The 26,255-nt window shown below is 37.1% G+C and overlaps 1 protein-coding gene across 1 annotated transcript in view; it reads left to right on the forward strand.

The window, feature by feature from the left end:
* Positions 1-1,005: 1,005 nt before the first annotated feature.
* The window catches only part of LOC143888317 (CBS / octicosapeptide/Phox/Bemp1 (PB1) domains-containing protein), a 43,524-nt gene continuing 18,274 nt past the window's right edge, over positions 1,006-26,255 (forward strand). The window contains exons 1-9 of the mRNA XM_077392691.1: positions 1,006-1,368; positions 1,650-1,818; positions 1,939-2,071; positions 19,234-19,404; positions 22,065-22,149; positions 22,269-22,382; positions 22,686-22,752; positions 24,820-24,925; positions 24,998-25,056. Of these exons, the coding sequence (XP_077248806.1) occupies positions 1,223-1,368; positions 1,650-1,818; positions 1,939-2,071; positions 19,234-19,404; positions 22,065-22,149; positions 22,269-22,382; positions 22,686-22,752; positions 24,820-24,925; positions 24,998-25,056 (1,050 nt within the window). The 5' untranslated portion in view covers positions 1,006-1,222. The remainder of the gene's footprint in view (positions 1,369-1,649; positions 1,819-1,938; positions 2,072-19,233; positions 19,405-22,064; positions 22,150-22,268; positions 22,383-22,685; positions 22,753-24,819; positions 24,926-24,997; positions 25,057-26,255) is intronic.

Below are 26,255 nucleotides of genomic sequence, written 5' to 3' on the forward strand. Positions count from 1 at the left end.
AAAATATTAAACCATTTTGGGCATTAAAAAGATCTTTTTCATTTAAACCCAAACCCAGACCTCGAACCACAGACCACAGGCCACGGCCCGACACACACGTTTTTTACACATGGGCTTGTGCTCTTCTAAAAGCCTATGATCAAACAAATTCTAAAGCCTCTTGAAGGTCTAAGCCTTTCTCCAACTCTCCATCTTAAATGGATGAGAATCATTTTCTTGCAAAGCAGTGTGTGACTATTTGTTTTTACTTGTAGTTGAGAGCTCACTTAACACATGCACCAAGGTCTTGGGTTCAAGTCCCTATTCAAGCAAAACACTTTTGCTTTCAAAACAAAAGGGAAACTTTAATTTGATCTTCCTTCCAAATTTTAAACACAGAGAAAAAACATCTTTGACTTTTCAATTTAAAATTTCCAACAATTCCCCATTCAACCGAAGTAGTATAATATAATAAAGCAGGCGCATATTGGGCCGACTACTACATTTTAATGTGAACTGTGACCCACACAATTAGTTTTGCCATACGAACGGTCGAGATTACTAGACTCGTGGGCCATTGCAACTAATTTGAGACAGATAAATCATGCGAGAACAGACTAGAGTTTCCAAATGTGGGATGCAGGCCAAATCTCAACCAAAACAAATTGTAGGTGAGGCGGCATGTGACGGTCGAGTACTTGGTTGACACAACAATGACTTACGTCAAACATTAGGCATTTTCGGTAAATTTGTCCAAAACCAGGACTATTGTCAAAGGTCAAACTTGATGGTATTTTTGGTAAATTTGTCTAAAGTGACTATTGTCATGAAATCCGCTCAAACTCAGGAAGTAAGAAAAGAACCTCGCCTGTGTAACGACCCAAATAGTCGACACGAGCATTGTTTTCCGTAAATTTGTCCAAAACCAGGACGATTGTCATAGGTCAAACTTTAGGTCATTTTTGGTAAATTAGTCTAAATTAGGACTATTTTTCGTAAAATTTGAAATCCACTCGAACTCATAAATGAAGAAATGAACCTCGCTTTGTAACGGCGCAAAGAGGGAGAGGAGGGCGGCGAAAAAAGATAAATAGAGGGAATCGAGAGTTAAAGAGAGGGGGATTTAAAATCCCTCCTCTTTCGCGATTAGGGTTTCTACGAATTCCACCCGCTAGGCTTTCTTTTTTCTGCCACCCCATTTCTATCTCCAAACCCTAATTTTCTCCCCATTCGAAACGAGAAGATGAGCACCCAAACAGTTCATCCTCCAACAAGACGTAATAATCTTAATCCGAGACGCGGTCCATCGACTGTGAAGAAATCCGCTCCCTCCGAGAATGGCTCCAGTAATGGGAATACTGCAAAACCCTCTTCTCCTCGCCAATCCTCGTAAATTCGATTCTTCCAACTCTTTTTTTTTTTTTTTTTTTCAGTTCGGTTTGATTACTGTTTCTTTTTTCTTGTTTTGATTTTAGAATTTTAAAAAAATTTATTGTAATATCGTGGAAATAAGGCCACTCTGCAACTTACAATAGCATGTTTCGTATTTAAGTCATCTGTAAAGGATTCAGCCTAGCAAAAGTTCAATTACTGTTGTTTAACCATTTATTTATTTACCCTTTTTTTTTCTTAATTATGTCGATTTATTTACCTTTTTTATTCTTAATTAGGTCGGTAGGCGGGGAGAGGACGGTGAAGAAGCTGAGATTATCAAAGGCACTGACGATTCCTGAAGGAACAACGGTTTATGATGCGTGTCGGAGAATGGCGTCACGCCGTGTTGATGCCGTCCTTCTCACGGACTCGAACGCGTTGCTCTCTGGAATTGTTACTGATAAGGTGGTATTGCATTTTGGGTTTCTTTGGAGGGTTTGTGGGAGTTTAGGTGGTGGCATGCTTTTCATTTTTTTTTTTTAATTAAAATTTTTTTTTCTTCGAATGTTTTATTTCTGGGTACAGGACATTGCGACTAGAGTTATAGCAGAAGGGTTAAGGCCAGAGCAGACAATTGTTTCGAAGATCATGACGAGGGGTCCGGTGTTTGTCTCTGCTGATTCTCTTGCCATTGAAGCCCTGCAGAAGATGATTCAAGGTCTGTTTACTCCTTGCTTATTGGATATTAGTTATTTACTCAGCTATATTTTTGTTTCCACCGTAATTCATCTACTTTCACATGAAGTGTAGAACTGTTTTGAATCAGGCATGAGAATGCATAATGATATATACGTTCTCCCATAGCAAAAGAAAAGGTCATTGGAATAGAAAATCTGACCAACAGTTTTAAAATGTTGTGTTTTGGGTTTTTCTGTGCTAATTATGAGTTGAAAAAAAAAATTCTCCTGATCGAAGTTAGGGATCTAATGGGTCATACTCATGAGGGCATTCAGTTACCTCCAATTTTTTTTAAAAAGGAGCAAAATGAAATCTCTCTACGTAAGACTGGTTGCGGTATATTATAAAGTTGATAGATAGCGTAGATTTAACCATAATTATCTGAAGCTCTTGCTTTGGAAGCGAAATTATTCTTCCTTTACAAATTTAGCAGAAGCGCATTTCTAGCCTGCTTCCTCTTTATTAAGAGTATGGTTCCTATTTAGTTGTAGGTGTTTTTTTCCCTAAATGAGTGTTTCCCCTTAGTCTCGCTCAGTAAAGAGAGTTGTAGATTCATCAGATTTTGTTTCCAAACGAGTGTATTCATATCATCAAACGTTCGCCTTAATTTCCAAATAAAACATTCGATTCTTTTTTCAAAAACTTAACATTAAATCTAAATACATAAAACATTATGAACTTTAAATCCTAAAAGTTTAATTCTAATCATCTGTGAAGTTCTCTTTGACTTGTAACCCCCCTAACCTGCATTAACTCTCCCTCTCCAATTACTATAACCATATCTCTATCTAGCGTTTCTCGTTTGCTTGTAGCGAGTATTATTACAAACTTCATGTTCACTTCCCATGACGATTTCTCATGTCGTGTCTTTACTTTCGCATTTATTCCTTAATGCGTTATGCTTCGTACATTTTATCTTTTTTAGATCCTTTGCTTTTATGGCATTTTGGGTATTTACACTATGACAATTATGGATTTGAAACTTAATTATGGCATTTTGGGTATTTCCATTCCTCAAATCATCATACATGCGACCTTATCTTCTTAGGGCCTATTTGGTTGGAAGGAAAGGTCTTTCTGCACAGAAAGGGCTTTTCTTGGAAAGCCTTATCCTTTCCACTACTTTTCTTGAAAACTATTTTGATTATTAGGTTCAAAAATATGAAAAGGTGAACTATTTTTAGGAAGTATTTTTCCTATTTGGATGCTTGTTAGTTGGAAAGTGAAAATGAATTCTTTATTTATATTCAGTGATATGCTATGGTTAAGGGGCTCACATATATTCTAATGAGTTACATATTAGTGGGGACTATATAGAGGGCCTCATGACAAACTAAATATAGAACCCTATATGTATACTAATTTGGAGAGCCAATGTCAAAAAACCAATGGGACCCACATGAAATACTGAGTTGTATACTAGTGGAGCCTATATAGAGGACCTAATGGCCGAAAAGACAATGTACCTAACATATATGCTAGTCAATGATCTACTAGCATGCTTACGATGTAGGCTCCGTTGCCTAAACACTAATGAGACCAACATGTATAGTAATTAGTTATATCCTAGTGGGGCATACATAGAAGGCGTAATGGCCCTATAATGTATACTAATCACTAATATATTTGTTGAGTTAAGATGGAGGGCTCAATGGCTACTAATCAATGGGGCTCATATATAATGATGAGTTACATACTAGTGGGGCCCACATAGAGGGCATAATAGTAAAATATAATGGAGCCGACATTATAATAATCAATTATTTACTAATGGGGTCCACATGTATAGTAATGAGCTACATACTAGCAGGGCCCACTCAGTGGGTATAATGGTCAAAAAATAATGAAGCCCACATAAAGGGCATAATGGTCGAAAAAAATAATGGAGGCCACCATAGTTGTAAATGTACTAATGGCAAAACTTTTCGTTACGGATCGAAATCCAACGAAATGACCATACTTTCCACTCCATTCCGGATTTCAGTCATTTTCGTCCATTTCCGACGAAATTCGTTCGAAATATGAAATTTACATGTAAAGTCATTTAAGTAAATATTCATTTACGTTAGTAAATGTTCATTTACTTAAGATTTAAATGTAAATAAGGGAATACCCCCCATTTGGATCTATTAAAAATAGTTTCAAGACGCAAATCTAAAAGGGTAAGAAGTCAACTTTCCAGTTCCAGTACAAAATTAAAAAATGTGCCAGGTCAAAATCTTAACTTCCAAACGATGGTGTATTTTCCCAATTTTAAAAATTCATAAATTCTATCATGTCCAAACTTTATTAAATCTCAAAAGTTCGGTAAAAAAAATCTCATGATTTGGTCTCTAAAATTGTTTCATCTTGTCAACACACTGGTCAACACAGGCATTTCGGATGATAATGATTTTCCTTCAAGTAAATGTTGGATCTTTTGCTTATTTGGTTCATTTAATTGTTTCTTATATTTTTATAACAATTTTTTATTTTGTTCATATTTTTAACTATTAAATTTTTTTCCCTAGTCGTAGCAGAATGAAAAGTTTCAAACGAAATCAGACCGAAATGACCGAAATGTTCCATTTCGGTTGCCAGAATGAAATGACGAACGGAATGAATTTTACAACTAAGGAGCTCACATATACTATAACAAGTTGTGTTCTAATTACCAAAAACTAGTACCCCAATGTTGCAGCTTAATGAACATATTCCAAGTTGAAAGATAGCGTTGTCATTGCTCATTCAAGTTTTCTTGGTTTTAATTATAATCGACCCTTAACTTTGTGCACGCGTTCTCAAGGGCATGCTCATTTTTTGTTCATGAAAATTGAAATAATCAAGTTTTCAAATGTCATTTCGGTATACATTTTACTCTTACACAGAAATGAGGAAAGTTTTTGGATATCAATACAAATGATGGAAATTTAAGATGAAACTTCATGTTATGCTAAAATATGTACAAATACATGCTTAGAAACCATCACATACGCAACACAACCATCCATAACCAAGATCAAACACCTCATGCATTGTCACACTTGTCTAGAGCAATAAGGTTCATTCTAGGCTCAAAATATATACAACCACATAATATATGCTTCAAATAAACACTAAATATAGGAAAAGAAGTCACTTCATTCATTAATTCCATGAAGTACAATTTAATTATGGAGTATCAAGCACAACATAGAAAAGTATAATATGTGGGATATGAAGGATTACAATATAATGGCCACTCATAGTATGTATTATGCTATTTATGTTAATGCTTCAAATAAACACTAAAGTTAGGAAAAAAAAGTCACTCCATTTATTAATTCCATGAACATAGTTGTCAAACTCTTATGACTCGTATGAGTCAACTCCCGAGTTGAGTCGCTTGGCTTTTGAGGCGAGTCACATGGGTGACTCGCTTCCGTTGAAGACTCTTCCAAGTCATCGTCATCAAACGAGTCGCTGGGAGTATACTTGAAAAAATAAGACTCTTACAAGTCAAGTTGAGTCGCTGGGCCTTGGACCTTCTTGTTTTGATGGTTGAAAACTTGGAACTTAGAACTTAATTATTTTTGTGCATGAAAGTTACATGCATATAGTTATTTATATTTTTGGCTTAGTGCTTTATCAATGTGCTATTGGGTTATATTTTTTGCATGCTTCATCTTTTGATATATAATTATATTTTTTCAACTAATTTTTTGTTCTAGTCAAAAATCTTATGAGTCATGAGTCATGAGTCATAAAATTAAGAAATCGAGTCACGGGTTGACAACTATGTTCATGAAGTACAATGCAATTATGGAGTATCCGAGTACAAGATAAAAAAAAGTATAATATGTGGGATACGAAAGAGTACAATATAATGGCTACTCATAGTATGAATTATAACTTCCTTGTTCATTTTGTTTTTATGGTCATAAAATTATTTATTATGGAAAATTAATTATTTTCCATATTTAACAAAAATAAATTAAATAATTAATTTTCGAAAGAAAAAATTTGACTCTATCTATCGGTAGTTCTGTACACAAAGAAAGAATAATTCACATATAAAAAATTAGAAGCCAACATTTATGTATGATAAATTATTTTTTCTGAAATATAGTTTCTTCCTATTTTAAGTATTTTCTAACAAAAATAAATATAATTATTAAGAGGTAGTCTAAACTGAAGGGCGCCCTTTCATAAATAAGGTGAAAGGACGCCCCCATTGGTTTAAAGTGCATTTGGCGCCCTTTCACCTTATTTATGTTGGGGCGCCCTTCAGTTTAGACTTCCTCAATTATTATTATTTTTACATTAAAAAATGATTATTTTTTAAAATATAGTTTTTTTTCTCCAAATTTCAAAACCATAAATCCATGAAAAATAAAATTTCATGCACCAATCCGTGTGCAAATGCATCAAATTAACAATTAGTTGATTGCAAATGCGTCAAATTAACAATTAGTTGATACATTTGCACCTTAATCGAAGAAACAAGTTTAAAAAAGAAAATAAATACATGCCTCGAAAAAATGTCGAACTAAATGTTTTTTTTATCTACATCAGTTGAAATTTCTACATGTCGACCAAAATTCATACACTTATACTACGTTCGTAGTGTTTCAATTGACATGATTGAAATTTCAGTTAAATCTGGGGACCGAAACCGATACATGTCACTCGAAAATGACATGTCAATAGACATTTGATACCATATAAATAATATATATTTTTTCAAGTGAAGAATTTTCATTTAGAACACTAGTGGATCTCTTATTCTTTTGTCTTAAGTTCATTTTTTCTATATTTGGCTGAATTAGTGGTTGTCATTGAGATTTTAAGTTATGATAATTTCCTCAAGGTCAGATTACTTTTCTTTAAAATCAATTTGTGTTACTTTTTGTTCTTTTAGTGATTGGTATCTCTATGTTTCATGGAGATCGAACCGGAGGTCATTGTTTCGGTTGCAGTAACTCTTGATCAAGGTTTTAAATTTCAACCGAAATCCGAAATTTCAGTCAGAAATTTCAGGTTTCAGTGGAGACCGAAATCAAAATGGGTAGAAGTTGAAACATTACTTTATTTCGATCGAAATTTCTCTTATCCCGAAATTTCATCCGAAATTACTGAAATTTTAGGGATTTTAACCAAAAATTTAGATTCTTGATAATTATTTAATGTTATCCCGAAATTACTGAAATTTCGGCTGAAATTTTGGAAATTCTGGGCGAAATTAAGTACGAGAAAAAATAGGCGTTAAACCATTTGGTTAGATTTCGTCCGGAAATTTCGGCTGAAATTTCGGTTTCGGTGAGGACCGAAACTCACTCCGAAACCGAAATTTAAAACCTTGCTCTTGATCATTCTTTTAGTGATTGGTATCTCTATGTTTCATGGAGATTGAACCGGAGGTCATTGTTTCGGTTGCAATAACTCATGATCATTTTAAGGCTACTTTCATTAAATACAATTATTCTCATTTTTCATTTTAGCACCATAGATACTTTGAGATGAGTTATCCAAACTACCAAAGTCAAGGACATTGCATAATTAGAAATGTGCAACTAGTATCCCATTTGCAACTTACTGACGACACACTTATCTTCGTGGAAGAGAAGGAGCATGTGAGAAATTTGAAAAGAATCTTCAAATGTTGCGAGATGGTATCCGACATTAAAGTGTCTGTCATTTCGCTGAAAAAGCTGCTTAGAACCTACAAAAGGTGCAAAGTTTACTTGGAACAGGGAAAATAGTTATAGTAGGATCGATCGATTCCTCATTTGTCCTTGTTGGATGAATTTGGCCCCTGAGGTTTACCAAAAGGCCCTTATTCATTCGGTCTCTGATCATTGTCCACTCTTTTTGGATCCAAGATTGGAATCGTGGGGATCACCTCCTTTTAGGTTCGAGATTGTGTGGCTTCAGTTACCCCTTATGGAGAAAAGATTGGGGGAGTGGTGGGAATCCGTTGGGCCTGCATATGTGGTTATAGGACAAAAACTTAGACATGTAAAGAAAAAAATTGAAGGAATGGTTAGCGGAGAGGAGATTAGTTGATTCGAGTTGAAAGGTATGGCTGGAGAGTAGAATTGAGGAGCTAGCCACTTTGGAGGAATCCAGATTAGGGAATGTCAACTCAAGGGAGGAGCTGGGGAGAGTGAAAGAAGAACATAGTGGTTTGCTGCTTCATGAGGAAATTATTTGGCGACAAAAATTGAGAGTGAGGTGGTTAAAGGAAGGGGATAAGAATTCGGCTTCTTTTCCCGCATAGGCTACTGCCAGAAGGCGGAAAAACAGGATTGAGTCTTTGGAGGATAACATAATTAAAGTGTCGGGGAAGGATGAGGTTACCAATGTGATCTTAAACTTCTATACATCTTTGTATTCATCTGAGGGCATTACTAGACCACTTTCGGAGGATTTGATATTTAGTGAGTTGAGTATGAATGAAAGAATTGAATTGGAGAAACCTTTTGAGGAAGAGGAGATTGAAAAAGGAGTTTTCTCTATTAGTAGGGATAAGGCCCCTGGACCCGACGATTTTTGCTGAGCATTTTTTCAATCTTGTTGGGTGTATGTTAAAGGGGATATCTTGAGATTTTTTAAAGAATTCTACAATGGATTGACTTTGGACAAAGGCACTGGGGCAACTTTTATCTCCCTTATTCCGAAAGTCGTTGGTGCATCTATATCTGAGTACCGTCCTATAAGCCTAGTGGGATGCTTGTACAAAGTGCTAGCAAAAATTTTAGCGGATTAGCTGAAGGTGGTTCTTTCATCTATTATATCTGAATGCCAAAGTCCTTCTGTTGCCAAGTGGTAGATTTTAGATTGTTCATTGGTTGCTAACGAGGCCATTGATTCATATATTAGGTTTGGCATGGGAGGTATTGTGTGCAAGCTGGACATGGAAAAGGCTTATGATAGGGTGGAATGGGATTGTTTGGATTATCTGCTTGGCAGAATGGGGTTTGGTGTTAGATGGAGAGGCTGGATGAGGGTTTGTATTTTGTCTGCATGGTTCTCGATTATGATTAATGGGTCCCCAAAAGGATTCTTTAAGTCATCTCGTGGTCTTAGGCAGAGAGATCCATTATCCCCTTTTTCTCATTGTGGCTGAGACTCTTAGTAGGTTGATAACCAAAGGGATTGGGATGGGTTTATTTAATGGTTTCAGAATAGGTAGTGAGATGGTGGAGGTGTCTCATCTTCAATTCGCGGATGATACTCTCCTTTTTTGTGAACCAGATAGGACTAAAGTGTTGAACTTGAAATCTTCCCTGCGATGTTTTGAGCTTATTACTGGACAGAGATCCAATTTCCACAAGTCTAAATTGTATGCTCTAAACATTCCGCAGGAAGCGGCTCTTGTGTTGGCAAAAATTCTGGGATGTCAGCTTGATTATTTGCCATCTTTGTATCTGGGTCTCCCGTTGGGGGTAAGTAGACCTAATAGATTTTTGTGGGAACCTATTGTTGAAAGAATTGAAAGGAGGTTGGACACATGGAAAATGAATCTTCTCTCTAGAGGGGGAAGGCTTGTGTTGGTCAAGGCAATGTTTTCCAATATCCCTATTTATTTTTTGTCCTTGTTCAAGTGTCCAATTAGTGTTGTATTGAGAATTGAACAAATACAGCGAAGATTCTTATGGGGAGGAAATGCCGTGAAAAAAAGTATCCCTTTAGTTAGCCGGGAAAAAGTCTGCTTACCCATTAGGAAAGGTGGTTGGGTAATTGAAGAATCGGGGAATTTAATCATGCTCTATTGAGTAAATGGTTATGGAGGTTTGGAGAAGAACACTCTCTAATGTGGGTTAAAGTTATTAACAGTAAATATGGTTGTCTGTCGGGGTTGTGGGCATCTGACAATCACTTGAAGAATAAAGGATTGTCTGTTTGGAGCGACATGTTGAAAATATCTCATTCATTTAATTTGAACATTAGGTTTAGAGTCTACTCGGAGGATAGGATTAAATTTTGGAGTGATGTGTGGTGTGCAGAGAAGCCACTCTTGGAATTGTTCCCGAATCTTTATAGAGCAACTTCTGATAAAGAGGCTTTTGTTGGTGATTGTTTTGACCGCATTAGGGGTGTTCTTGTATGGTCCTCGGTCTTTAGGAGGAATTTCTTTGATAGGGAGTTAGAGTCGGTATCCTGTTTTCTTGAGCTTCTTGATGGGTGTTACATTAAGAAGAATGGTGTGGATAAAAGAATATGGACTGCGGAATCTTCAGGTATCTTCTCTGTCAAATCTTTCTATTTTATTTTGGTGCCTGGTGGTGTATCCTCTATCTCAGCCAAGGTATGGATATTTCATTGCCCTCCTAGAGTTTGTATCTTCGGTTGGGCAGTATGTCGCGATCGGATTCAAACGATTAACGTTCTACAAAAGCGTGGTATGTTGCTCATTAACCATTGCCCCCTATGCTTGAATGATGGGGAATCCGTGGGTCATCTTTTCATGCATTGCTCCTTCACTCGTCAGCTATGGAGCTTCATATTTTCGGGTTTGGTATAGCTTGGGTCTTTCCATCATCTATTTCGAATTTGGTAAATCAATGGGGTTTTGTGCCTTGCAGGAAGAAAGGAAAAATATTATGGAATATTTGTTTGCTTGCGACGACGTGGTGGGTGATTTGGAAAGATAGAAACTCTAGAGTTTTTGAGGGGATAACCAAATCTCCATATTGGCTTTACATAAAAATTATTGCACTATCGATATCTTGGGCGAGATGTCATTCGTCTTTCCGTTTTGTATCGGCCTTTGACCTATGGGAGGGGGGGATGGAAGCTTGTTTTAGTAGGGATAATAGGCCTCTGATTGCTCAACAGTGGGAGCCTCCTTCCTGTGCAATGCTTAAAATGAATTTTGATGGTTCGAGTCTTGGAAACTCGGGATTGGCCAGGGTTGGAGGTGTGTTTCGTAATTATTGTGTTGGAGTTGTGTGGGCATATTTTGGCCCTCTGGGGATATGTGATGCTTCGGAGGCCGAAGTGAAGGCGGCTTATCAAGGTATCAAAAGGATTGATAGAGAGAGCATGGATAAAACTATTGTGGAGGGTGATTCACTCAATGTGATTCTGTGGTTAAGTAGGGTGGTGTTGCCTCCATGGAGATTCTCTTTTATTTTTGATGAAATAGAAGATTTAATCTCGGGTTCGAGTATTGTGTTTAATCATGTGCGGAGGTCCGCTAATGGGGAGGCGGGCTAGGGGTGGAGTTAGTCGTTCGGAGTTGGAGTGGTTTGATTTTCTCCCTCCGTGAGTATTATTTTGTAATTTTTCTTTCCTTTTTTTGATTCGTATATATTCAGGTGTGGTCCATCTCGGTCCCCCCTATTCTTCTAATGATATATTTTCGCCATTTCAAAAAAAAAAGTAGAAGAGCTTGCTTTGGGGTATTAAGTGCGCAAAGCCACCCTATGGATCCAATAGTTGAAAGGATGGAAAGAAAATTGATGTCGTGGAAAAAACAATAACTATCTTTTGGAGGGAGAATTACATTGATAAAGATGACACTCCACAATGCCAGTGTATTATTTGTCACTTTACAAGATCCTGACGAAAGTTGCCACGAAAATAGAAAAGCGGCAAAGAGACTTTTTATGAGAAGGGAGGGAAAGAAAGGGCTTGAGCATGGTTTCAAATTTCGGTTTCGGAATGCGTTTCGGTCCTCACCGGAACCAAAATTTCATTCAAAATTTCAAAATTTCGAATGAAATCTAACGAAATCCAAAAAAGCAAAAAGCAATTTTTTATCCTGTACAAAATTTCGGCCTAAATTACTGAAATTTCGGGAAAATATTAAATAATGAATAAAATCCTGATTTTTTGGTGATCTTCCTAAAATTTCGGACCGAAATTTCGGGGAAAACGAAATTTCTAACGTTTCGGGTTTACCCAATTTTTGGTTTCTGTCTCGACTGAAACCTGAAATTTCGGACAGAAATTCTGTATTTCAGTCGAAATTTAAAACCTTGGGCTTGAGCTCTTGATGAAATGGGAGAAAGTGTCTAGATTGAAGAAGTACGATGACCTAGGAATTTGATAGATACAATTGAGAAACAAGGCACTACTCAGAAAGTGGTTGTGGAGAGGAGAAAAAACGCTTTACAGAATCAAGTTATAGGAGTCAACTATGGCTGGGGTTGGGGTGATTGGGAGAGTAAAATCCCTTCTCCAGGAAAAAGGCTCCGGTGCACGGACGTCTATCTGTGAGTCCATACTATTGTATGAACCGTTAGTCAGGTATCTGGTTTAAAGTGGTGGGGGGGACATGTGAGATTAGATTTTTGGTAGATCTTTAGTTAGCTGAGTCTTATTTGTGCCATGCATTTCCAAGCATATATTTTCTAGTTACCAATAGGGAGGCGAGAGTAAGTGACTGCCTGGAAATGGATGGGGGTGGGGGAAGTATTGTGTGGTCCCTTAGACTTGGGCGAAACCTTAACGACAACAAAATAAGAAGCCTTTCCGTCTTTTCATGGCTTTACTCACATCACTGCTATTCTTCTTTGTCGGATGAGGGTTTGGATCCCAAATCCTTTTGGCGACCTCACCATTCGAACTTTCTTTTATAGGTTGAACTCCATGAACGGGGTAGAAGATTGATGTGCAAGGGTGTGGAAATCACGAGCTCCTCCCGATGTGGTAGCTTTTTCTTGGACGGTGATAAAGAAAAGAATAAACGCGTGAGACCGTCTAACTCTAAAGAGAAGGAAAATCCACTTAGCAAGTTGGTGTACTCTGCAAGTTTAGCGAAGAATTCTGGGAGCATTTATTGGTACACTGTCCCGTCTCCTATCGTATTTGGATGTGTTTCATCAAAACCTTTGGGCTTACTTGAGCCCGACAAAGCTCCATTGAGAACGCCTTCTGGGAGTGGAGTAGGGTTCCATTTGGAGAGGTGGTCCGGGCTTTGTGGCGGTTGGTTCCTTTTGCCATTATTTGGCACTTATGGAAAGAAAGGAAAAATCCCATATTCGAGGATAAAAAGCAAAGCTGAGACAAGATTGTTCTAGATATCAAGACTGATCTTATTCACTGGTGCAAGAGTGGCAAAGTTGTGCCGCCCTATGGTGTTGGAGAATTGCTATGAGATTGAAAGGTGATTGTGCTTGAACAACAGCAAAAATCCAAAATGATGCTGAAGTGGGGGTGGATTAAATTGAACTTTGACGGAAATTCAAAAAATCGAGAAGAGCGAGCAATGGAGGATTCTATGAAGCACGGGTACGGGTACGGGGTGCGGGTACGACACGACACGGGTACGTGGGTACGTGATTTTTCAAAAAAATCGGGTGCGGGTACGCCGAATATAATAATATATTTTAATATTTTATTATATATTTATAAAAATTAAAAAAATAATAATTGGAGAGCAATCAAATAACAATAACATCACCAAAATGGAAAATTCTAATATTACTCTTCATTTCATAAGTGATTAAGTTTCATATTTCATAACATGAGGCATCAATACATCATTCATTTGAAAAAAAGTCTGTCGCCAGTGTGTTGACCAGTGCCTGACAAGATAAATAATGTTTAGAGACCAAATTATGAGATTTTTTTTACCGGACTTTTGGGATTTAATAATGTTTGGACATGATAGATTTTATGAATTTTTAAAATTTGAAAAATACCCCACCGTTTGGAAGTTAAGAATGTTAAAGTTTTGACCCGACCCTTATTCTGCGAATTTTGTACTAGAACAGGAGAGTTGACTTTTTTCCTTTTAGATTTGGGTCTTGAAACTATTTTTAATAAATCCAAATGGGGGGTATTCCGTTATTTACATGTAAATCTTAAGTAAATGGACAATAAAATAGTAAAGACATTTACTTGAAGGGTTTACAAACCAGTAGGAGAAGCAGGACGTGTCGGGTACGCGTGGGTGCGCACCCCTAACGCACCCGACACGCACCCGCTACAAGAAAAGGGGTTTTTATTTTTCTAATTATGGGGGTACGTACCCAGGGCGTACCCGAACGTACCCGCACCCAATACGTGTCGGGTACGGGTACGGGAGGCCCGGGAGAGTACCCGTGCTTTCTAGGGAGGATTATTTCGGAACTCAAGCGAGCTTGCAATCTTATCCTACTCAGGATCAGCCGGGGTCTGCGATTCTAAAGAGGGTGAGGCTAGAGCATTACTATGGGGCATGAGATACGTGAAAAATGGGTCGGAGCCTTTACTCATCGAAGCGACTCGTCAAATGTTATAGCTTTGGCTACCAACGGGACGATTGGCCCATGGTAGATAACAGACATAATTAGTGAAATAAGGGACCTTGTCAAGCGGATCAAGCCTTAGTTTCATCATAGGTGTTGGTCAGCCAACAAAGACGTGGACAAATTAGCCAAAAAGATGGCACATACTATAGTTGCCAAAGTGGGAAGCGAGTGTGAGAAGCGAAAGTGGGAAGCACAGGGTTTAGAAAAGAGAAAATGTGGGAAACAAAATGTTCTAAGTTAATATGAAGCATGCAATAAGCCTCATTGGAAGCGATCGAGAAGTACATAGAAAGAGCATGAATATAGTAGTTTAGGGAAGAAGGGTTAATATATACAAGGATTACAAGTAGAAAAGAAGACTTTGCGATTACTTAGAATTACAAGTTTTAGGAATTTACAGTTTCACATGTTTTGTTCATTTATATTTAATATTTATATGTTGAATAAAGATCCACATAATTTTTATTTGAAACTTAAGATGAGTTTTCAAGTCTTAATTGCATTCCTTTTTTAAATATGATCCTTCGACATTATCAAAAGAAGAAATTATTATTTTAGGATGAAATAATGACCTAAATAGGAAGCATACTCATAATTAAGAGGAAACACGTAGGAAACATCTGGAAAGCAGGCTTCTCCTAAATTTGGGAGGCGATAAGAATGTAGCTTCCGAAGCGATTTTCCCGGGAAACAAGCTTCCCATCCAACAAGGAAGTTTCTGGCAACTATGGTGCAGACAAGGTTGACATGCAGATCGTACAATTTCATTATGACATTGGGTTGGAGGCGCTTGCAGAATCGCGACCTCTTGGGTCTCAATGTGATTATTGGCTGGATAGGAGGCGAGAATAGAGGCTGGCCACCCAGTACACTAGGAACATGGGAAAGCTTCTTTGGCGCTGGAAAATATGCGGGAAATCTTCTTCGGGCACTGGAAAATACGCTTTTGGAATGGTTTTTGAAATCATGTATTGGGGTATTTGGTTATTTTGGGACTTTTGTCGGGGTGCCTTAAAAAGGGGCTTTAAGGGGGCTACAAACTTACAATCAAGGTTTTAAATTTCAGTTTCTGTTGGAAATTTCGGTGGACATCTTGTAAAATAATGAAAACATGTGGTAACATATTCAATTGATAGAATTTAAAGATGAAGCTTCATGTAATGCTAGAATAAGCACACATATACAGTCTGAAACCATCACACAAGCAACACAACCATCCATAATGCTTTAAAAACATCGAACACCGAGGCACATGTACATCGCACATGTCTTATAATTCAGTGGATACCAAATTTCACATATAATTCATATAAATATTTATATATCATGCATGGACCCCAACTAGTTTGGGACAAAGGCTTAGTTGAGTTGAGTATGCATGGACCATATTTCAGTATGAGATTGATGAATGCGAGAAGTTTGAAAGTGCACAGATATATATATATATATATATATATATATATATAGGGAAAGGTGTGCGTACTCGGTCGAGTAGATAAGCTTATCTACTCGGTCGGGTTAAAAACAGTGGGGGCCCACATTTTTGGGGTGATCCAAACCATTCATTTGAAAGGCCCTTACCTAGATAGGGTGTCCTCCAAAAATCAGCCCCATAGGATCATCCTAACCCATGCAACAGTGGAGGGAAAAATGGACAAACACAGCTTGTCCACAAATCTGCCCATTTTTCCCTCCGCTGTTGGATGGGTTAGGATGATCCTATGGGGCTGATTTTTCGTGGACACCCTATCTAGGTAAGGGCCTTTCAAATGAATGGTTTGGATCACCCCAAAAATGTGGGCCCCCACTGTTTTTAACCCGACCGAGTAGATAAGCTTATCTACTCGACCGAGTACGCACACCTTTCCCATATATATATATATATATATATATATATATATATATATATATATATATCATGCTTGAACCATATTTCAGTACGAGTCGTACGACATTAATGAATCATATCTTTCGAAATCATCACTTCTTGTGCATATTTGTTAGTTTGGCATGGTATATTGCATTTGTAGCTGATGTCAATGTGGGCTTCTTTTAGCTGTTCCGGCCTTGTTGTGTTCATTGTGCTTTATTTTATTTTTTTTGAAAGGTTATTCGTCATGCTTTATTAATATATTTTACTTGTTCTTGAAAAAATCTTTGCCATCTTTCCTTGTTTCATGATTGTCATCTTTGAAGAAAATGTACGATTCCAATGCCTTCGTTTCTACCGTTTCTCTTCTTCTTTTCCTTTTTAGTTATCTTTTCCTCAGACCCGAATTTATTCCCTTTTCTGTTGAATCTCTGTTTTTTTTTTTTGACCTTCTTCTGCTGGTCTTTTTTTGTTTCACTGATTTTTCAGTTTGAATTTCTTCATTTCACATATTGTCCAGATTCGGATTTGTTTTCTTTCCCTCTCTTTTTTCATTTTGCTGTCTCTTTTGATTTGTCGTCTCTTTCATTTTTTATTTTTTTTTCTTTTCCAGCACAAGTCTCAATTATAGCATCATTTTATGTTTTGTATGTCTTTCTATGCTTTTTTTTTTCATGTTGCTTGTTCTGTTTTTATGAGAATTTCATTGTTCAACATCTTGTTGATGTGCTCCACCCATCATGAATTGTCCTATCCTTATCTGTTCCCCTGCCAGGCTTATGGATGTTTCTTTCCTTTTCTGTCTTACCTGGATTTCTATGGTTCTGGTTTCCTCTCGTCATGATTTTTCAAATTTCACCTCTTTAAGTATTTTTGTTGAATTCCACACTTTTCTTTGAATTACTGTCAGATTTGACCTTGTTCAAGTTTCTATGCTTCTGAATTTCCTTTTTCAACTATTTAATTATTTTATATTATGAATGACATTAGAATCCGATGATTACTAGAACAGCACTTTATTAAGTTTTTTATTCCATTCGTGGAGAAATTGGCAATGCACAAAAGTTGTCCAATAAATTCTCAACAGGACCTGGTTTTCTGGACTACATTTATACCGGGATACACAAGGTCCACAAGGATGGGTTTCTGGGGGGAGGCGATTTGGGTATTTTTATAGACAAGGGGTGCTAATTGGAGAGCAGTTGAAGTGATAATGGGGACAGGACTTTCTGCTTGCTCTAAATTGGGGGATTTAGAATTGGGTAAAACGATACACTGGTATATTGATTTTGCTGATAGGCTATGGTTTTAGGGCTTGCGCGAGAGTAATGTGTGCTTTTGCTCATTTTACTCCTTATTTTCTGCTGTAAATTTTTTTGCCAAACAAACATTACACACTATTTTACTTCAGGCAAACAAACCGCCATAAATAATTCAAGCTTTAAATTTTACAGTGAAAAATTCTACCCCTGCAAACTCTTTCCCTCATTTGTTTTATGCCCATTTTATGGTGAGTAAACACACCCTTATGGAAAATAATTGACGTACTTACCTCTCAATTTTCCTTATTACAGACGAATAAATAAAACTGGTTGAGAGAATACGAGGAAATCCATATAATGAAACTGGAATAACACTTCAAAAAAAAAAAAAAAAAGGATGTGTATCTACAAAAACAAAGCTATTGTATGTCTCACTGAAGAGCGACAAACGGAGCATATCCACTACATATTGATGCATAAAATTGGCATTCTGAGGGGTTCGTTCCCAGCTTATCTATCAAAAAAAATAAAATAATAAATTTGGCATTGCGACTGTGCGAGATACTTGCGTTTTGGTAAGCACAAGCTTCTTTACTCTCCGATCATCAGGTGGATACAAACGTATTAAAGCATAAGTGAGACTAAAAATCATATGTCCAACTATAAAATTTAAATTTAGTTACTAGCAAAGTGATAAATGACACATCTTTGTTTCCACGAATTTATCAAATCCTAGTTATTCAATTTGTAGGGCTTGGAAAGAACAAAAAGGAAATGAAAGGACCTCGGATTAATTCTTATGGCATTATCTTTGTGCTAGCTAGTTTGACACACGCACACATGTGCGCCCACACACACGCACACACACACCCCTCAATGCAAGAGCCGTACTCTTTTCTGCTTTCCTATGGATCTATCTAATGAGTTGTAACTTATAAAAGCAACGAGTATTGTCGGATTTCTCCTGGCCTTGCCTCGAGTCACATCTGAAGGATTATGTGTCGGGCATCTATAAAAGCTTTGGTCTTACTTGGATACCTCAGCTCCAGATGCACAACGTGTCGAATCCATTTATACTGACTATGTATACTTTTGAAGGTGTCTTCTGATTTTGCTTCCAATGGTAGTGGAGTTTCCACCTATCATTTTAGTCTTTTCTCGTTCCTTAGTGGAGTTTCCACCTATCATTTGTCTTTTCTCGTTCCTTAGTGCCAAACTGCTAGGTACTAAATTCTATGATTAGTATGGACTCAGACAATTTTGTTGATATCGTTAGCATATGATGGCATTTGATTGTTCCTTTAAGACTGTCGAACTGGACTCTTGTTAATGGACCGCATCGAATAAATTTAGCTTTAATGGTTCGCCTTGTCCCAAACTGCCATGTGCACAAAAATAAATTTAGTCTTTAATGGTTTGTCTTGTCCCAATATGCCATGTGCACAACTTCTCATGATTAACACACGCTCGCACAATTTAGTTGATATGTCTGGCATATGATGTCATTTTATTATCACTGTAAAATTTTAAAATGGACTTTTGTTAACGGGAAACATTCTTTCAGTGAACTATTAAAAAAAAGAACAAATTTTCAGTGATGTTGATTTGCAGCTTCATTTTGTCCTGTTTCTGCAAGGCATTGTTTTACTAAACTGTTTTGTGGCATAATCATCTTCATTATAATTTTCATTGTTGTTAGGAGAGTCCATTTTCACTCCTATTTATCCCTCTTTGTTTCAATGTGTATCATATCTGAACTATTTATAATTGCTTTTCAACTTGGCTTGTATTTTTTTTCCCTTTGCAGGGAAATTTAGGCACCTCCCTGTTGTAGAAAATGGTGAAGTTATTGCTTTGTTGGATATTACCAAGTGCCTCTATGATGCTATATCAAGAATGGAGAAGGCTGCAGAGCAGGGTAGTGCCATTGCAGCGGCTGTAGAGGGTGTTGAGCGTCAGTGGGGAAGCAACTTTTCTGGTTTGTTATTGATTCTGATCATAAAAGAACTCGTGTGTGTGTGTGTGTGTGTGCGCGCCTGTGCATATATATATATATATATATATATATATATATATGAGGAAAGTGAAGCTACACCGCCGGTGTAGCTAACTTAGCTACACCGCCGGCTTAAAATACAATGGGCCCACATTGTTTTGGTGATCCAAACCATTCATTTGATAGGCCCGCACATTGATAGGGTGTGCCCCAAAAATCAGCTAGGTAGGATCATCCCAACCCTACGATTTGTGGAGGCAAAAATGAACGTGTAAAAACCTTCACAAATCTGTCCATTTTTGCCTCCACAGTTTGAAGGGTTGGGATGATCCTACCTAGCTGATTTTTTGGGCACACCCTATCAATGTGAGGGCCTATCAAATGAATGGTTTGGATCACCAAAACAATGTGGGCCCATTGTATTTTAAGCCGGCGGTGTAGCTAAGTTAGCTACACCGGCGGTGTAGCTTCACTTTCCTTAGCTACACCGCCGGTGTAGCTAACTTAGCTACACCGCCGGCTTAAAATACAATGGGCCCACATTGTTTTGGTGATCCAAACCATTCATTTGATAGGCCCTCACATTGATAGGGTGTGCCCAAAAAATCAGCTAGGTAGGATCATCCCAACCCTTCAAACTGTGGAGGCAAAAATGGACAGATTTGTGAAGGTTTTTACACGTTCATTTTTGCCTCCACAAATCGTAGGGTTGGGATGATCCTACCTAGCTGATTTTTGGGGCACACCCTATCAATGTGCGGGCCTATCAAATGAATGGTTTGGATCACCAAAACAATGTGGGCCCATTGTATTTTAAGCCGGCGGTGTAGCTAAGTTAGCTACACCGGCGGTGTAGCTTCACTTTCCTCTATATATATATATATATATATATATATATATATATATAGAGAGAGAGAGAGAGAGAGAGAGAGAGAGAGAGAGAGTTCCTACACCCTAGTGTAGATAAGTTATCTACACCCTAGCTTTAAATACAGTGGGGGTCACATTGTTTGGGTGATCCAAAGCATTCATTTGATGGCCCCTCACATAAACAGGGTGTGCCCAAAAAATCAGCTACAAAGGATCATCTCAACCCTTAGAACTATGGAGACAAAAAATCGACAGATTTGTGAAGGTTTAAACACGTCCATTTTTACCTCCACAAATCGTAGGGTTGGGATGATCCTATGGAGCTGTTTTTTTGGGCATACCCCCTGTTTATGTGAGGGCCCATCAAATGAATGCTTTGGATCACCCAAACAATGTGGCCCCCACTGTATTTTAAGCCTAGGGTGTAGATAACTTATCTACACTAGGTTGTAGGAACTCTTTACATATATCTATTTTCATATTCTTGTACAATAGTTGCCTACGATTGTATTTTTTCTCTACTCATACACTCATGTTACATTGTTTTTTGGGGAGTGATAAATCGACCCCCTATGTGTCTATCTTTCTCCTCTTTCTCTCTCTAACCCAGAGGAGAGAGATAGACACATAGGGGGTCGATTTATCATTGCCCTTTTTTTTTGGAAAGATATACATGTTACATTTTTCATTGTTTAAAAAATTTTGAGCCAATAGTTAGACTTCTTATCAGTAGATACGTGTAGGAAAATTTTGGGGTGAATGAACAATTTTGTTCTCATATCTGAATTAAATCCTTATGACTTCTTATCAATTTATGTTTTTGCATTACTTCTGCTCTTAGTAATTAAAATGATGATTCAAGATGATTTTCAGGCTACATTGAGATTTGTTTGATAGGTGCACATTGTTTAGATTTGATCAACTTGTTTTTATCTTATTTCTTTTGTGCAATTCCATGCTTTTTATTTATTTTTAACGACTAAAATGACATCGAGGATCAATTCATGTGATAGAACATGCATCATGTTTAGTTGGGAGTTATTCATGCTCGGAGTTTTCTTTTTTCTTTTTGAAATGGTGAAATTATATTAAAAAACCGCACGATCGAGAAGACATTGGGGTGAGATACAGAGAGAGTGGAGGGGAAACAAGGGCGGAACCCATAGAAAAATTCATGCTCGGAGTTGAGGCTCGTTTATAATGAACTAACTTTCTTATTTTATCTAAATAATTTCGACCTTCTTATCCTTAATAACATTCACTCAGTGTACATGAAGGACAATAGCTGGTTGATTTAGAATGTCACAGTGATTGATGCTTGCATGCTAATTGCCTTTGATATGTCAATGGCATTTTGAACTGTTTGTGACATCAGTATACTTACGATGTATCATCCGTATTCTTTTCTATTTTTTGCCCTTCAGAGCCTCTCTGTTTTTGTGATTATTCCCATTTGTTCTTATTGATTTAAATTGCTGTTTTGCAAGTTATTGGAAACAAATAAACTTGAATTTGACAAGCTAACATTTGTTTTTCCTTTTCTTTTCTTTCTTTGAATGGTCTTGTTTTTCCTTTTCTTTTCTTTTTTTGAACCTTTCTTGGTAGTCCAGCAATCCATTTGCTAAGGTTTTCTATTCCATAACTCAAGTTGACATTTGTTTTTCCTTTTCTAGGTAGTCCTGTAATCCATTTGCTAATGTTTTCTATTCCATGACTCCGATGTAATACATAATGAATTGATAGATTGGATCTGATTTTTGTTGCTGTTGTAGCTGGAGCTCCATACGCTTTCATAGAAACTCTTCGGGAGCGGATGTTTAAACCTTCCTTGGCCACGATCATCACTGAAAACACCAAGTACGATTAATATCTACCAGCCGATTATTTTGGCTCGTCTCTGTTAAGGACTTTTATTAATATATTCACTTTTGAGATTTATTTCTGCTTCCAATCTTTGTAATTGTCTCCATTTGCAGAGTTGCGACGGTATCACCATCGGATCCTGTTTATGTTGCCACAAAAAAGATGAGAGAACTGCGAGTTAATTCAGTAGTTATTGTAACAGGAAACAAGCCTCAGGGGATTCTTACGTATAATCCTTTTTTTAGCTGATTTCATTTTTCTTAGAATCGTTGTTTTAAATTTCGGCCGAAATCCGAAATTTCGGATTTTGGAAAATTTGGGATTTATGTTTTGATTTTGGGCAAAATTTGGTCATTTTGACTGAAATTGTGAAAATTTTGGCCGAAATGACCTAGTTTGAAAAAAAAATCGCTTTCGGTCTAAATCCATGGATATGATATGTGCGCATGATGCATACATGCTTCTTTTCAGTTAGTGTCATGTTCTGCACTTTGAGTGGTACTGACAGCAGTGTGGTTGCACTATTGCAGTTCAAAAGATGTCCTTATGCGTGTTGTGGCTCACAATCTTTCCCCTGAATTGACTCTGGTTGAAAAGGTTTCTTCTTTTGAAACATAACTCTTTTTTTATAAATGTGGCCTTCTTTTTAGCTCTCTTGTGTGGGTTTTTCTCCCTTTTTGAGTTGGTGAAGGATTTACTTGAGTAGCAGGTTTTGGATAGGCCCAAGACTTCCTAAGTAGATATTCTGGCTTACTTTTGGCAATCTGTTTGTTCACTCTAAACCAGCTGTAGAGTGGTTAATCAAAATTTCCAATGGATATTCTTCATGGAACCTACCTTTTGAAATTTTGAAACATTACTTATATTGGTGATGTCTAATGTTTGGCAGATCTTCTTCCCATGCTCTTAACTATTTGCATGCTATGTATATGGTGAAAGAATAATTATATACTTTACCATTAAAAATAAAAATAAAATAATTGTGGACTTTGTTGTGCTTGAAGAAATAGGTTGTAGATCTCATTATATCTGTAGGGTATGTGCTTCATCTTTGGTTATAGATCTCATTATATCTGCATGGGTTTGGACGGAAAATAGATGATTAATATGCAACAAGTCTATAAGCAGACAATTCGTATTATTATATTGAATAACGAATCATGGTAGTTTCTATTTAAATTAATAGATTTGGATGAATAATGAAAAATATTCTATTTTATTATTCTCTACCCCGTGGCGGATGTCAGCGGTTCGAGTAAAGAAAGGGGAAGCCGAGGACCAGTAGTTGCCCGTAACCAAGGCCCCGAAACGGAGCCTGCGCGGCCGGTAACCATTGGCGTAAGATCCAATCTTGAACTTGACGAGCGGAAAGGAAGACACCTTGCGGCCCACCCAGTCGAGGATTCTTCTGAAGGGAAAGACTGGTTTCCCGACAAGGGCCTAGAAGTAAACAGCCGCTGCTGGAACACTCTTGATAAAGGGAACATAGAGAGTGATTCCTATTCACTGGAGATGGTGAAGTGAAGGGTTAAAAAGGATAGAAGTATAATTGTTTATAATTTTTTTGATATATATATATATATATATATATATATATATATATATATATATATATATATATATATCTAACCTGGTATATGTTTGTAATCATGAGAAAGGGACCAGGAGTCCCCCAAGATTACAAGTATATATATATATATATAGATGGGATTTGCTAAGCTCCATCGCAAAAAGCTTTTCGCGGCTGGTATGTTGCACGTCAGACCAGCCATCTTGTGAATGGAGACAAAAGCTGTTGTCTGCATTAACGAGGTGGCTAGTCTGATGTGCGACAGACCAGCCGCGAAAACCCTTTTGCGATGGACGCTAGCAATTCTCTCTCTCTCTCTCTATATATATATGTTTATATTTGTCTATATATAAACAAATACATGTGCGTGTGTGTGTGAATGAATGAATCTTATGATTTACAATACTATGTACGATCCTATACGATTTGACCCCTTATTACGATTTACGATTCGATTCTGATTTTTAAAACATTGGGGGTGTCATTCCAGTCGGTGGGAGCCCACATTTTTTGGGTGATCCAAACCATTCATTTGAAAGGTCATTACCTAGATAGGGTGTCCACAAAAAATCAGCCCCATAGGATCATCCTAACCCATTCAACAGTCGATGGAAAATGAGCAGATTTGTGGACAAACTGTGTCTGTCCATTTGAGACTTCTCTAATTGGCTGTTGATAGGTTTTTGGGAGATGCAACAGCCAATAAGAAAAGTCTAAAAGTGAGGATTCTCAATATTAGAGAGCTCATATATTTGAGATACTATGGTCTTGGGGCTATTTATGTTTCTAAGGCTATATTTTGATTCTGGCCACTCGGACACATGTTTGTGGATATGCATATATATATATATATATGTTTCTAACCTTTTAAAAATATCTTCAATGGGGCTGATTTTTGGTTGAATTATGTATAGTTTTCCATCCCATCACAATGTATTGTGTTGAAGTGTTGAAATAGCTGGTGGACTTCGATATTTATTTACTACTTAGTCCACTATCAACAGCATCCATGCTTGCATGTGGCAACTATGCCACTATATAAAGAAGTCTTGTTATAATATTTCTCTACACTCATAATTTGTTTGTTTCTGAAGGTGATGACAGCAGACCCTGAATGTGCAACATTGGACACGACGATTCTTGAAGCATTACATATAATGCACGATGGGAAGTTTTTACACCTCCCTGTTCTAGATAGGGGTAAGAAATAATTTCCTAGATTAGACTAGGGTGTTCTTTGCCAGCAAATATTTGATGGCATTTCTTGGGCAGATGGATGTGTAGCTGCTTGTGTGGATGTTCTGCAAATAACTCATGCTGCAATTTCCATGGTAACTAATTGATTTCTCAGATTCCATATAATATCTCGTATATTCGGATGAATTATTTGTGGTCACTGTTTACTAAATATTTATCAGTAATATTTACATCCTCTTTTCTTTATCCCTTTTTAGACTTTTTCGTTGGCTGTTACCAGTTATAGCTCATTGGGAAATATTGCAGCAAATGGAAAAAAAATTAAAATAGAAGGTGTCATCTTTCAAAGCAAGGGACCAAATATTGGCTCCCAATTTTCCTTTTTATAAGATGGTAGTCCACTCTATCATTTTATGTGTACACAGTTGAAGGTGATTGGTTTGTCCATATACCCATTGCCCATTATGTTTTAGTTTTTGTCGCACATTTGGCCTGATTGGTCTGTACTTATACGTTTTGACCACTATGTTTTTAATTTATTTGTAATATGTGGCTGTATGCCTCAATTACAAAGCAAGCACTCAATGGATTGGTTGAAGGAAGAATTTTTGAATATTTCGAGATATCCAAAACATACAAGTGAAGCCTGTGGGTATCAAACTCAAAGGCCACACATCTACATTGTGGCAACGAATCCAATCGGCAAGAGTTCAATTGGGTAAGGACACAATCAACTCATGGGAGAAGTTGGTGAAACTATGGTCTCAATTTTTGTCAACCAGCCGTGAGGATATGTTTCATCAGTATGGGTACAAGTGTTGAAATCGACATGGGTATCGAGTGTCTGATTCGGCAAGCCTCAAAAAGAAATATTCGTGGATTCGCTCAAATATTTTAATCAATTCTGTAAGTTTAATTATAACAAGTAATATATTAAAATTTTTAATAGGTTAAAGTACATATAACCTTTTATTTCCATATAAAAAACTTACTACTAGGATGGATAAAACTCAAAACATCTGGTACTTCTAAAGCTGCTGTAGTAGTATTTAGAAAAAAACAAATAAAAGAGATCTAGAAGTGTTGCCGTGAATCCTGAATTATTGGAATCTGAAACACGTCTTTACATGTGTACTCTGCCTATTCAGAAGAATTCGTATAACATAGTCGTGTCCCATAACTTTTTATCTGACAGTCTGATATGGACCGAAGCTTGAAGAAAATTCCTCCTCTGTAGTTGCCATAACATACCTGAAAATCAATCCAATCCAATGGTTAGATCTGAACCGTCCATTTTTCAAGATTGCAGATCTCTTTATTTCTACCCAAATTG

The sequence above is a fragment of the Tasmannia lanceolata genome, unplaced genomic scaffold, assembly GCF_043159265.1.
Source record: "Tasmannia lanceolata isolate RefF3 unplaced genomic scaffold, GAP_Taslan_0.1 ptg000012l, whole genome shotgun sequence".
NCBI lineage: Eukaryota > Viridiplantae > Streptophyta > Magnoliopsida > Canellales > Winteraceae > Tasmannia > Tasmannia lanceolata.